The sequence below is a fragment of the Hippoglossus hippoglossus genome, chromosome 19 (genome assembly GCF_009819705.1).
Source record: "Hippoglossus hippoglossus isolate fHipHip1 chromosome 19, fHipHip1.pri, whole genome shotgun sequence".
In the NCBI taxonomy this organism is placed as follows: domain Eukaryota; kingdom Metazoa; phylum Chordata; class Actinopteri; order Pleuronectiformes; family Pleuronectidae; genus Hippoglossus; species Hippoglossus hippoglossus.
In genome coordinates, this window is record NC_047169.1 from 10,523,634 (window position 1) to 10,538,523 (window position 14,890).

The 14,890-nt window shown below is 43.3% G+C and overlaps 1 protein-coding gene across 4 annotated transcripts; it reads right to left on the minus strand.

Annotated features, from left to right (window-relative positions):
- Positions 1-6: 6 nt before the first annotated feature.
- si:ch211-234p6.5 (pleckstrin homology domain-containing family A member 4) lies at positions 7-14,588 on the minus strand. 4 transcript variants are annotated; one of them, XM_034571384.1, is made up of 24 exons: positions 14,287-14,583; positions 11,774-11,843; positions 11,576-11,674; positions 11,420-11,492; positions 11,200-11,300; positions 10,215-10,333; positions 9,892-10,104; positions 9,475-9,775; positions 8,423-8,482; positions 8,048-8,197; positions 7,333-7,392; positions 7,143-7,223; positions 6,896-7,048; positions 6,713-6,811; positions 6,350-6,458; positions 5,446-5,519; positions 4,575-4,679; positions 4,406-4,496; positions 4,055-4,104; positions 3,464-3,592; positions 2,966-3,364; positions 2,038-2,159; positions 1,694-1,803; positions 7-1,607 (listed from the first exon to the last, which is right to left on the minus strand). In XM_034571384.1, exons 1-24 carry the CDS (start codon positions 14,325-14,327, stop codon positions 472-474), a joined length of 3,945 nt encoding a protein of 1,314 aa, XP_034427275.1. In that variant the 5' UTR covers positions 14,328-14,583; the 3' UTR covers positions 7-471. The 4 variants fall into 4 exon arrangements, with proteins under 4 accessions (XP_034427275.1, XP_034427277.1, XP_034427278.1 ...); XM_034571386.1 differs by lacking the exon at positions 14,287-14,583 and adding an exon at positions 12,195-12,405; XM_034571388.1 differs by having other exon boundaries at positions 1,486-1,607; positions 1,694-1,798; positions 14,287-14,586.
- Positions 14,589-14,890: the final 302 nt, after the last annotated feature.

The following is a 14,890-nucleotide window of genomic DNA, read 5'->3' on the forward strand; positions in this document are numbered from 1 at the left end:
TCTCGGTGTAGCACACAGAATCTTTATTAATCATTTATTTGAGATACAAAACACATTTAGTGGGTGTCATTAACAGGGTTATGTTGCCGTCCATAAGCAGCCACCATATTCAAAGAGGAATGAAAGTATTAGAGTCAGGTTCCGGGCAACGTCTTTGACTGCAACTGTGCGATATTTGGTGTTTACCAACTGCAAGAACGACGCTACGCTCGTATACATTTAAAAAAAAGTCTGTTTTATCTGTATCTGTTTCCAATCACTCACATGTTAGGATTAACGGAAATGTTCAAGTTTACCAAAGGTCAAGTCCATTTCGGATATTATATGTTCCCATTTTACCACTTTCAACTCAAAGTAAGGTCCAGTCCTTCCCCCCTCGGATATTTCCCTTAACCATAAATCACTCAGCTGAGTTCTTGTCCTTCCCAAATTTGCTCGTTTAAGCTCGTTAAGCCGTCGCCATTCTCGCTCCTATAAACTTGTCCTTAACACCGTTACCCTCGCCTTCCCAAAAGAGGCACTCCGAATCATGCCTCTGCCCTTATACATGGAGTTGTCGCCTAGTTCTTGAACCGTCTCTCTGCTCTCCTCACTTAAACTTCTTGGTTTCCTCAACTCCTCAGATCTCTCTTGGTCCACCTTCCTATCGCACAACTCTTTGGTCCAACTGTCATCTCTTTCCTTTGCACATTCGTCCAGGGTCTGGTTAGAATCAACATCCGGAGCAGAAGCTTCATGGGTAGTGTCTGTAACTTTCAACTCGGTGTCTTCTCCTGAGGTGTCTTCATGTTTTTTTTCTTGGACCTTTTCTGAGGTGTTAAGCGTTGCTTCGTCCTTGGTTTCCACTGTCGGATCTCGGAGTTTATCAGTTAAGAGGCTGCTGCCTTGGTTACGAGATCTCTCAGCGTCACTGGTCAGTTCATCTGGTACAGATTCAGTGATAAACAGTTCTTCTTCCTCCTCTGGCTGACTTGAAATCAGGGCGTTGGTATTCCCATCATTCTTTGTTATGTCTGTGTCTGAGATACTGAGGTCGCATGCGATCTTATAGAAGAGCGAATGGTTCTCTTTCATTTTCTCTAAGCTCTCAGACACTGCAGGCGACATCTCAGTGGAATCAGTGACGTCGTCAGTGCACGTTGCTTGTTGCTCGATGTCTGTGGCTTCCTCAGTGCACAGCGAGTCTATGCCATGGTTTTGCAGAGGTGTGAACCCCTGCCACTGGCTGGTGGACAGAAACCACTTGGCTCTCAGGTCAGAAGATGAAAAGTTGCTTTCATTATCCTCATCGGCAGTTTCTTCGAGCTTTTCCTCCTCGTCGACCTTGCAGCTCATAAATCCCATGCCTCCATCTTTTTGGTATACGGTCATAGATGTGATATGATACGGCGAGGCTGGACGTTTGATTTTAGTTTTGGCAAACCCTGTTCTTCCACTGTGATGTTTGCGTTGTGTTTTGTCCCCAATCTTGATTTGACTTTTACATTTTTTCACATCTCTTTCGTCTTCATCCTGAGATGTTCCACTAGAAAGCTGAAGCTCTGCAGGACTTCTCGTGTCATCCACGCAGTTTCCATATCCATCGTAGGATGGATGGTTTTCATGATCTGAAAACACGAGCAGAGCAGAACTTTTCTTGAACTCATTCAGGATACTCAACTTATTGATTAATTGTTGGGAAATAGGGACATACCTGATTTTATTCTTTGTTTTCTAGCTGTGTCAGGAGGCACCTGGTGGACTTCCTGCCCCTTGACCCGGATTGGTAGTTGACTGTGTGTTGTAGCACTCTCTCTGACTGCGCTGATAGATAGATAGATAGATAGATAGATAGATAGATAGATAGATAGATAGATAGATAGATAGATAGATAGATAGATAGATAGATAATTCAAATAATGACATATGTGCATTGATAGATTGATAGAACAACTATAGTGAGATGCACCTAAAGCATACATACTGTACACACAGTTCAAGTGAAGGGGAAAGTGGTCTACGTAACATTTAAATAAAAAATGACACAAAAAGTCCCACCTTCGTATGACTCTCTCCCGTATCCGTTCCACACGTCGGAGTTTGGCCTCTCTCTGCTCAGGGGTCAGACAGAGGTCTGGGTCCGTGTCAGGGGTCAGGAGGGCAGAAGGTCGTTCCTCCTCCTGTTCAAGCAGTTTCACATTAGAATGCACCGTCCACCACAATGAACTTGTGGGACAAATCAATGTAATAAATCATTTTAATACAGTAATGATAAGTAGAAAATGATGTGAAGGAATTAACATTATTACGGAAGCCTTCAGAATTTGATTTAATGTTCTGTTAAGGGTTGTGGAGATAGACTTAACAGTGGTTTATTTGTTTGATTCCACAAGGCTTTTATTATCTTTATATGGGAATTTCCATCAAGATGAACTGTAGACAAGTCTGTGCTACAAAAGCATCAAGGAAAACAGTTGGTTTGTGGACAATCCCTCCCAAATTTCAAACTACAATAGCACTCAGTAGACCTGCAGTCCCCACTAAATAGTCCCCTTAAATTAAATCAAGATGCACCGAATTGTATTCAAGAACATGACGAATCAACCATCTCGCAAAGTAACAGAAAGGGAAGAAAAATCATGGAACCGCCCCCTGATCCAGATTGGCACCAAAAATGTATTGGATTCTTCCCTGACCCATACCACACCTTTCATGGTAATCCACCGAGAAGTTTTTGCACAATGCTGCTTAATATCAGACAAACAAAGGAACACTGATTAAACATAAACTCCATAGTACAATAAGTACATTTATATTTCTGTCATTTGTTTTTCTAAAAGGTCCGACCTACAGCAAATTACCCAAAATATATTGTAACTAAAGTCAAGGTTATGTCCCTAACTTTAACCCTAGCCCTAACCCTAACCCTAACCCTAACCCTAGCAAGAATTGGACAAGATAAAAGTACACTTTATTTTTTCCTTACCATAACTTCCAAGCCCACTCTTTCATTTCCTAACCCTGCATGGTCTCGAGCTGGATTCCTTGCAGACTCTGCTCTGCTGGCGTCTGGCCGCGACTCTGTCTTGTTAGACCTCAGCACTCCCGGATGCTGCTGTCTGCTTGTCTTTTTAACAGGCTGATCCTGGTGCATTTCCGCTGAGTACCGGTTTTGATCTGGGCTCTCTGGCAGCAGACGCCGAGGTGGCTTATTCAACAATTTTTGTCTGTGCTCAGCCGGCCTCTGCTGCATCTCCGGTGGGATCTGCTCGGGCAGTGGATTGTCGAGCTCAGCTGGGGGATCCTCGACAGAAACCCGCCGGGCCACAAGAGAGGACGGCAGTACGGATGTAACAACTCGTGTCACCCTCAAAGGAAAGGGTGCCTAAAGAAATACCAAGATAGAGTATAATTAACACAATGACTAAAAGTATATCAGTATGTATTATATAATTTAGTTATACTGATTAATGATATGGCAAACCTCCTCTCGTGGGTCTGAACCCTGACTCTGGGTGCCCATAGGGGATATGGGAGGTTTCTTCCTATTAGTCATCCTCTGCTGATTTCTCTTCATCCTCTCTATCTGCTCCTCTTCACTCATCTTCGCCTTCTAGAAAGGATATAGTCTGTTATGAGTCATCTATGAACTCTGCACCTCAGCACCTTTACGTACATGTGCAGAGGTAAAGCAGGATCTATGATTTACATATCAAAAACGCGTCTATAAACATACAGATTATTATCAGGGCTATGCGTTTGCATGTGTTTGTGCAGAGATGTATGTGTGCATAAGCATATGTGTGGCTGCTTGCATCTGTATGTTTGTATGTGTGTGTGTGCATGTGAGAAAGGGGGGGTTGGGTGGCAGAAGTGAGAAGACACGAGCCTCTACCGCCCCCCCTCGCTCACAACAGGCACTGCAACATGCCCTAATTGCAAGCAAGATGAGAGAATCAAAGAATTGGAATTTGGCTGTGATTGCAATGAGGAAAAATCAGCTTTGACTGCATCTATATTTGGTGCATTTTGGGTCACATCGCACACACGTCCAAAATTTGAGAAAGAGACAAACCTTGCTTGATTGGTTGTCTGCTGGGTTCCACTTTGAACCAGACTGGGATTCTAAAGATGAAATGAGAATGTAGGAAACAGGAGGACAAGGATATTAGCGATGACAGAGAGGATGGGTGGGAGGAGATGGTGACAGGAAGAGAGAGAGAGAGAGAGAGAGAGAGAGAGAGAGAGAGAGAGAGAGAGAGAGAGAGGGGAAAAATGAAGACAAAGCCGCTGGGGACTCATGATTTAGCCTTTTGCATAAAACACCTATTAAAGCTGTTGAATATTAGATGAGTCTGAAAATATGAACGTATTGGCCATCTTTTCATGTACTCTGTATTTGTATATTGAGTATATCTGTGCCGACCAGATGTGTCTCTCTGTGCTTTCCCAATAAGGAGGTCAGGCTGGCGGTTCCCTCGTCTATGGGCTGGCTCAACAGTGTGGCTGTAGATTCCCTGAAACATAAGCAGAGAGGAACATGAAAAGACGCTCAAACCTATATCTGACATATATTTAATGTGAATGTTTCCTACCTCATATAGTGACTCTGTGTAGTCATGGCCCTGGTCCCTGCTCTGTTGGCTTTCCTCTAGCTCCTGGGGTAATGCTGGTCGGGCAGGTGGCTCCTGTTCCACATCCTGTTGGGATCATAATCACAAGGAAAACATGAAGCCATGATGGAAAATCTAATTATATCTACCAGACTGATACTCCACGTATGTTACTGTACATAAAGATGGAAGTGAAGCCAAAGCGTCACTATCGCCACCTGGTGGTTGGCTGCAGTGTACTTCATAGACCCTGCCTCCTTCATGTCAGTGGATAAGACATGAACCATATTAAAATGTCAGTACACATCAAATAATATGTTCTGAAGTATACCATTTATGATATTTTATATGATACTAATGTTTGTCCAAATGTTTTATTTGATGCTACAGGGAAACATCATGACTGACAGCTGAGACTGACTCGTTATTTCTGGATATTGGGAGAGATGTAGAAGTAGTGTTTGATGTGATGCCGACTTTAATTCTAGGTAAAAAAAGCTTTTTCTGCTTAAACAGTAGGATACATTTTTACAGACTTTTTCCTCTATCCCAGCCCAACCCCTAGATCTGAAGTTCCCTTCGCCGGGAGTGTGAAGGGGTAGGGTCAAGTAGTAGGGCTAAGGGGTGAATTAGGACAGGGCATATCATGGTCTAATATTATGAATAATCCTCTTACAGTTTGTCTCAAATGCTGTTGACATACTGTAAGAAAGCACACAATAAAACTCAAAGATCTCGTCAGCAGTTTGATTTAACCTTTGCCTATTGAGTCGACAATAACTACACGTTTGTTAATTCGCAGACAACACACATCTGGGGTCACTGACAAAGCAACAATGGACCTGAGTCGTACCATTGGCAGTCCACTCTGCAGCCTCTCTGTGGGTGAGCCAGGGGATCCAGGATGTGGGGCAGCTGGCTGGAACACTGAGGGCGAGACAGAAAAGGTCACAGTGTTGACACTATTCGTCCATTGTCAGGTTTCATGTGCTCGATCAAGAAGAACCGGGCGGCTTTGCACATTGGCGGCACCAAATGGCAGCAAGGAGCAATTGCATGACAATTGACAAAACCAAGATACTGCACAGAATGAAATATAGCATCAATACAGTTACTTCTCAGACTTAAATTTCTTATTGGCTGGTGGTGGTGAAGTTGATGAAGAGATTTTTTCACTCTAAAGACTCGACTCCCTATTTCCTGTGTAAAGACGATTTTTTTGTGTAGTTTGAAGTTTGCTTAGCTAAGAGGCTCTTATGCATTAGGCTGATAGGATGGATGTATATTGTTGTTTTTTTTTGCATATAATGTTGCCTAGTTTTTTAATTCACTTTACTGCATTTTTTCACCCGTCTAGGCATCCTTTGTGCAATCAATCCATGTATATGAGATTTTCATAGATAATTGTAGGAGTGTGCTGTAACTATTCAATACTGTAGTTTGATATAAGGTACTCAAATCAAAACAAAGGATATGATGCATTAAATGTATAGATCAATGCAGCATTGGGGTTGTTGAGCTTCTTTATACAGCAAAGTTCTGCTTTTGTTTTGTGTAAATAACCATTAAAAGAGACAAAACTCAACTAAAAACTGAAAAATATTGAATAGTAAAACTCGTTATAGGTTTTCCACTGGTTTAGGAATGTATTAAAATATTAAACCACTAGTACCACATCACATTGAATCAAAACTTTTCATAACCTATGGACATAACCACCTTGTTGAGACATTACGGTCGGAGTGACTGATCCTTACCGTGGTGCCTCTGGAGCCCCAACATGAAGCGGAAATGATCCCTGTTGACCTTCAGTCCGGCGAGGATGTCCTCCATCATCCACAGCTCTCTCTGAGCCTGAGACTGCTCCTGATAAGAATGAAACAAAAAAATATTTTATTCTTGAAATATCGAAGGACCCTTTTGACTTTTGGGTGAAGGGTCAATCACGGTAAACGCAAACACACACAGATGGAGATGACCTCAGCTGGACCTCGAAAAAAAGTTTTTAAGACTTATCTTTTTTTCAGGGCAATGTGTAACGTGTACATATGTTACGATAAACATGCATATTATTTTACCTTTTGTGCACAAAACATCATATTTTGTAGTTTAGAAAATACCTGTGGCATTCCAAAGTTACAGATGTGCTGAAGGTGCGAGCGTAGCACAGACAGTTCACTCTCCATTCGCTCATATTGACTCCACACTCTCTCGATTTCCTGAATAAAAAGAGGGAGAGTTACAAACAACAAATAGTTGATTATCAATACAAAATAAGGTCTCTACTCTAACAATCTACCCACCATCGATGCGTCACACATTCTGGCCCGGATTGTAACCAGGTCTTCCTGGAGCAAAGCCTTCTGGATGAGCGCCTCCTCCTGGGCGCGGGGCCCCTGACTCTGCCACTCCTCCAGCTGCAGCCTGGACACCTCCAATGCACAGTGGACACTGTCCTGTACAAGAAGTATTATAAATGTGAGAGGCATATAACCAGGCTAATACGAGGCATCACAGTGTATTAATATCTGTCGGCTGGATGTTACTGACCTTATCCATTTGTAGCTGGGACAGTTCTATAGACAGCGATTGAAGCAGCTTATCACACCCGCACAACCTTGTCAACAGAGCCTGGAGAGAGAAAACCAAAATCTAGCTGATGGAGGGAAATGTCCAATAAGATGATAAATGAGTGCAACACACTCTTGACGATTGTTAAGAGAAAGTGGTGAATGCTCACATCTGCATCACTTTCCAGAGGCCTGATTGGTGCAGCTTCCCTTGGGTCCGGCTTCTGGGCCTGAAAATCATCCACATAGTAAATCTGGAGTACTTCAAAAAATGTTTTCAAGAACTATTTGTTTAATCTTTTTTAATTAAATCCTTTGTGCTCGCCAAAGTTAATGGATGTTTAATGTACTGTGTGTAGGTTAAAGCTTGAATGGTTGAATATTGTGACAGAGCTCTGTTTCATAAGGGCACAGTGAAAGCTTCAGCGCAGTGACCGACACAAACAAAGACACCACAGTCATGTATTATGTGTTTGGGCGTGAATCTGAGCGAAAGTTATTCAACATGAACTTACATAAGACGCATTTGTCATTTAGCAAACAGCAGCTTCATGCAATAGCAATTGCATGTAGTATAAACATGGGAGTAATACACACAAAACATAGATATATACATTTAATGTAAAAGCACAATAGCAATGGCAATAACAAACACAATATGATTTAGTCACAAATACAAATTGACACTGCAAATATTAATCACAATACAAAACGAGACAAATACTGCTGTTAGAGCCCCATTTGTTAAAAGCCCGCACAGTTACAACACAAGCACAGTGTACAAAGGCGACATCACACAAAAACGAACGCAACACAACTCCGCTGACAGTTCTGTAGCTGCTCCACACATAACGCAACACAAGAACACAACTGAGCGGCCTGTACCGTAGCCGGCGGCAGCACACAAACAGACATATGGTTGCGGTGGTGGTGGTGATGGTGGTGGTGCTGGTGTGGTGGGTGGGGGGCATGTGCGGCCCTGGACGACGGGGGCAAAGGGGGCAGTAAGTCTGCGTGTGCCCCCGTGGAGTAGCTCTGAAGGAAAACACAGCAGGTAGACATCACGTCAAGAGAGAGAAGCAGTGGCCTTAAAAGCTCAAGGGGTAAAATCCGACTCACGTCAATGATCGTTCTGGAAAGTTTTAGGATACTGGGACGTTATTGCTCTCATCAGTATCTGTGATGTGCTGAACACTTGGATGGTTTGCTGTGAATTTATTGTTCCTTGTGAATGTATATGTCGTGCACTATTATAGTCACCTTTCCTAAAGGCCTTCTTCCACCCGACATGTGATGAACTGAACCATATGTAGGCGTGGGCTGTAAACGGTGAAAAAGAAGGATGTGAGCAACATGAGTTGTTTGGTGAAAAAGAAATAGTTTAAACAAGCAATACGTGATTTCGGCCACTAAGTTCATGGATGAGGTAAAATCCTGATACATTACGAGTGACCAATACAAACAGCTAACTGGCTACGTTGCTTAGTGATATCATAGTCGGACAAGGCTACGGGCAAAACGGATATGGGGCCAAAAAAGGTCTGAAAGGTCCCGCTACCTTGAATCAAAATTCGGGATTTCTCTGGGTTTGAACATTGTCAACAAAATATATAGGTTTATGCATTTTTTGACATTTTAATGAAGAATTGTTGCATGTTTTATCTTTTAAGGGCCGCTCCAGCAATTTAGTGTTGCATTTCCATAAAGTTGTTGGACTCACTGATGAAAAAAAAGCAGTTAAAATCAAAGAGCGAGGTTTCCAAAGCCCCAAAAACCACAGATCCACAGTCGATAACATCATTTTCCCAAACTTTTCAATAGCTCCTACAACCACGTGAGAAATTATCCAACTGTCTTCACAGGCTTATGAGTAAACAGATAATCATGTGTTTTTGTGCTCTTTGTGCTTTTTTGTCGAGAACCACTTCAAAGCAGATTACTTGGAATTTAGCTGACACCACTAGTTTTCACCCTCGAGTGAAAGGAAAGTAAAGTACAAATCATTATGTATATGTTATTATGTTTTTGGATATACTTGGCATAGGTGTAACATTGCTTAAGTTTACTAAAATTAATATGTAGTATTAACCTACATTTTGAGTTATGTATTTTCCTTATTTCCATTTTTTATTTATTCAAACAAGCAAACATAATACAAATAAATACTTTTTGACTTAAGTTTTTAGTGCTTGTTAAAATGCCATTAAATCTGAGTTTTACCAGTTATTTATTTTCACTTGCACATTGCTATTATTGACTAATTCTTTAGATTTTGCACCATATAGTGAAACCACTCTATTGTATTTCCTGACCTTGCTTTGCCACCTCTCTGTCACTGGAGTAGTAGGAGTGGACTTGAACTCCAGCTTAGGTGAGGAAGGTGCGTAGTACAGGGTCTGTGGCGTCATGACCAGCTCATCGTATGGTCGAATGTCGACCCTTCCCACCGGCGTGTGGGGTCGTGACCCCAGCTGACCTCTGGAGGTCAGGGAGCCTGTTCCCATCGTCTCCGTGGGTGGTGTGTTTAGGCCCGGGAAAGAATCCTCCTCTTGATGTGCAGCACAGGCTCTTCTCCTGCCGAATTCTGGGGGACTGGGTGTTGTGTTCGAAGGGCTGTGAGAGAAACACAACCAAATGCTGAATTTAGATCCTTCTGTCATTTATCTTGTTTTTTCCCCACTTCAAACAGACCACTGGGATTTAAATATGTGCCATTCACACTCTGAGACCTGCTGTTTCTGTGACGCACACGCCGCCTCCCCCTCTGCTGTGAGTGCGACGTCCCCATCCTCCCGCCAGTGAGCTGACTCGGTTCGCTCACGGTCCTGCTGACGTTCCTGTGCTTTTGGGAGGGACCCTCTCCATCTGAGGGGGATTTGGGGAAGTCCACCGATTCACTGCTGCCACCTATCTGTGTGAAATCCTGATAACTTGAGCAACGCCTGAGGGGAGGGAGAATGCAGCGAGTGAAAAAAACAAAAAAGGCACAATCGGTGAGATCATTGAAATATGTGACAGTCACTGCACAACACATGGTGTGTTATTGTGGTACCTGTTCATGTAGCTGTCTGCATCCATTGACGCTGACTGGCTGAGGGCTCGGACCCAACCCAACATGTCCTCCTGTGTGTCGGCGCTGAAGAAATAAGAACGCATTCCCTGGTGCACCACCTAATTTGACAGAGATCAATCACAACAATTCACTGTAAATATTCCCCTCATACAGGATCCGTGGCAGTGGATTTCAAATGTACTATAGTTTGCCGGAAGAATCATATTTCTGGTGATAGTTTTAATGTCGAGTTAAAGGTTGAATTATCGGCACTGAGTTGATTAAACTGACCAAACACAAAACTGAACCCAATTGCAAAAGGATTAAAATAAAGATTTCATTAATTTGATTTGATGGGTTTCAGTATTTCTATGTAGAGAGTGAAATAGTGGAAATGTTCCTGTTGAAGAGTTAATTTGCTCAATCTGGAAGCTTCACAGGGTCACTTTTTGTCAAATTCTCCTAATATCTCCTCACTGGCTGCCCCTAAGAAGATGACAAAATAACGAAAGGGCTTTGGTGAGCTGTTTCGACGGTTGAGGGACCATCAGGAGTTGCCTCTGGACCGAGGCGACCACACAGCGGTTCGAAAAATCCTCGGAGTGGGCAACACGGTCGCAAACACCAGTAGTGTAAAGGTAACGGTACATCAGTGTCTGACTGTCGGTCCTTGAAGAAGCTGACACTCACTGCCGTGGCTTCTTCTGGTTTGTGTAGATTCAGAAGGTGTTTTTTGTCAACAGATAACACTGATGTCTGTGGTGGCTAATTCAGATTTTGAGATCATTGCTTCACCTTGAATCACCATGAATGTGGGGGGTGGAGCTTCTGACGGAGCAGTGAAGGGAGGGGTGTATTTGTTTTCAATTATCAATAGTCCAGAATCACTAACTCCACCTTTAAAACTAACACATAAGTGTATATATTATATCTTACATTTTGCACACATTGCATGCTCAATTGTGTATCAGGTAAATGACGATACCTTGAAGGTGAACTTTCTGTTCTTGCATTCTCGCGGCGTGCAGAACAGAATTTTGTAGCTGGGGAGTGGGATGCTGCCGAGCACCAGTTCTTCTCTGCTGTCTGCCGGAAGACGGGAGAGAAGTGAACAAAAGCAGAGACGCCTGGTGAGTACATCCTGAGCACATGAAAAGAGTGTCTCCCAGACAAAGTGCTGAGAAACAAGCTGCGCTCCTGCTTACCTTTATAGTAGAACAGACAGTAGTTGGAGAGGACAAACCATCGTCTCTTCCAGAGCTTCAAACCAGAGCTATCCTGCAGCGGGAAGATTAGATAGGGGCTTAACTCAGTCGCACACTGAGTGATGAAGGTGTAAAATGTTTAAATCGGAAAATTACTTTTTTGTTGAGCCATCCTCGAATGACCACAGGACAGTTTGGGTCTCTCTTGGCGGCCTGGCACCTTTTCCCAAAGGCTTGCACCTTTCCATCGCTTTCCTATCAGGTGAACACAAGCAATATTTACATTCCTGTCACAGGAAATCTTTCAACGCGTACACGTAACAAAACGAGAGCCATGCAAACCGGAGAACAAACCATTCTGACGGGAAAGTAGGAGATGGTGGCGACGCTGGAACTCTGGCTCACTCTGTCCTGGTCCTCCATTCTGCAGGGAAAGAAGAGAATTCATGTACAGACAGACATGCAGCTGAAAAACTGGTGCAAGATGGTACGAGGAGGAAAGACTTACAAAAAGTTCTAAATAAATATCACAGCTCGATAAAAATTTCACATTTATGCTAATCCAAGTTTTTGCAGAGTTGCACTCAAAATAAACTGTGAGCCTGGATTTTTCCGTATCTGACAAATATCCAAATACTTCACCACAACATCTGAGGAACTTCTTCAAGGCAGTGGAAATTCTACAACATATGCTGATGCACTAAACGACATGCCGCCCATGCATTTGAATTAACTCACTGAGTCTGGTTGGTGAGGCTAATACATGAGGCCTTACCAATGCAAACTGAACCAGAAACATCCAGTCACTCCCATGAGCAGCACCCACAATCCTGCGACCACACATATCCTACATTCCCGTATAGTTGAGATTTTTTCCCTCGTCAACTGGTCATTCTTCTCGGACTCTTCGGGGTTGCGCTCTCTCCCACTTCCACGGCAAAACTCTAGCACTGTTCTATTCTGAGCCACAACAGGCCGGTGCGCATCCCCACCACGAAACTGACAGGTGACAGCTGCGTCGCCGTGGTAGCAGGGAGGGGCCCGGGGACGGTGTGAAAACCAATCAGGCAGCAGGGACCGGCTGGTATGTCAGACGAGGTTTGGAATGTGTCCCGAGCTGCAGAACTGCAGCTTGGACTGTGTGGTGCTGGAGAAGTGAAGTGTTGATGTGTCAGGGGTCTGTGTTTTTCTGTGCAGCCATACACTCTCATAAAGACTGCATGTTTAGGTATGTATGATATATACATGTATATTATATTTGTTTATATATGTTTTGTTTATATATGTATCTAAGGTCATATAGTGACACTTCTCCTGCACCTGCACCTATGACCCAGGATTCAAGTTTGATATAATAAACTTAGTACTGCATAGTTATAATAATATTAAATGTATACTTTTTTATATACAATTGCAACTCACATGATTTTCAATTCACATACTGTTAAAGTCACTTGATGCTAAATCTGTGTTTTGTAGCTGTGCAACACACACACACACACACACACACACACACACACACACACACACACACACACACACACACACACACACACACGTATAGATAGGATGATGGATGATGGATGATGGATGATAGATAGATAGATAGATAGATAGATAGATAGATAAATAGATAGATAGATAGATAGATAGATAGATAGATAGATAGATAGATAGATAGAGCGATAGATAGATAGATAGATAGATAGATAGATAGAGCGATAGATGGATGGATGGATGGATGGATGGATGGATGGATGGATAGATAGACAGATTAATTGATTGATTGATCGAGTTTTTGTATTTTTCATTACTTTATTATAATATTTACTCTATTCCTTATAGTTTCTACTTGATATGTATATCACCTATATAGCCTGTGTGTGTATGTGTGTTTCCCAGCATAATCACTGTACTCGACTACTAAAACAAAATTCTTATTTTAGGACCACCTTTGTTCCTTCCTCCTCTAAACTGTACTTGTCCTTGTTGACCCTGATGAAACAGCAGCCCTGATGAACTTGAAGATAAGAGACTCCTGGGAAACGTCTCACACGGGGCCTCCGCAAGCACTCGTGGGCGACCCCAGACGCTGCCGAGCATCCACAATCCAAGTCAGAATCGACCACAATCCCATACGAGGGAGACTCAGAGTAAATAAGTGAAAACAATCAAGTCTTTGTGCGAGATGCAACCTCGTAGCCGCTGGGGGTTACGTGGGTGTTGTGAAATATTTGGAAAATCTCCTTCTTAATCAGTTGGGGGTCACTTGCTTGGGGAGGAGGAGACTTGAAATGCTAAAGAGGGACGGAGGGGAGGACAAACAGTGGGTTTGTGCGGCACACAGAGCTCGCTTTGTAGCTGCCCAGGTCCCTGCAGCATCATGTGAAGTTGGACACAGAGCATGTTGAACGCGTCCACGGACGAAATGTCCTCCCTCACACTCAAACAAAAACATTAGCATGTCTCCTACGCTCTCGTGCCTTTTAATGTCAGGACAATACAGTCGCCTTTAATATGTGATGATGTAAGCGACTGTCTCATTTCACAGCCTGACGAAGACGTGTATGCTGCATATTTCATACGGCTGTGTGAGGTAGAGTTGGGCTGTAGGAGACATTGCTGCAGGGTAAATACAACTGGGACATCCCAGTCCCACAACAGGCCTGTTATGTTTCCTCTTGTGCATCACATCAGCCGGGATAAGAAACAAACAATGCAACAATAGTCTTTTTCTTCAAAGCATGGAAACACACACACTTGTTAAATGAATGGAGCTACAGGTTATTAGAAACAATTATGAAGTAGACTCTGAAACAACTTCAAATAAAGATTCGAATCATAATAAAGATGCCACATTGCTTTACCTGACTAGTTGTGTCCTCCTGCTGGTTGCCTCGAGCTCCATCACTTGGCACCTTTCCCCTTTTCACAGCATCCCCTCAGGCTCGGCTGCCCTCCTCCACCTGTCCACCGCCGGCTCCTGTTGCCCCCAAACAGTCCCACAATGCTTCTCACACGCTTCTCTCCTTGTGTGAATCTCCCTCTCTGTTTCCTCACCGTTCCACTCGCTCTGGACTCAGCATTTGTCCGGTGATCTACCTACGCCCGGGCCGTGAACGCTCAGCCTGCCTCTCTGTGCCCTGACAGTGCACCCTCTGTCCCCCCCCCCCCCCCTCCCATCTTCCTCTTCTCCTTCTTCTCCTCAGCGTCCCTCCCTCTCACCCGGCCCTCGACAGCCTCTCCGTCTTTAGCTGAGTTTGTGTTTGTGACTTAGGAATTTTTATAAAAAGAAAAGATAACAGCTGTTTTCTCATTCTCCTGTTCCGCCCTTTACATTATTTGAATTTGATCGAGCTTCATGACGATTAAACATTTGGATGCATCGCTTGAATTATCTCTTGATAAAGGCCCAAACATTCAGAGTATGAACAGCTGAGTGCAAAGGCTTGAAGGCTGATAAGCAAAGTT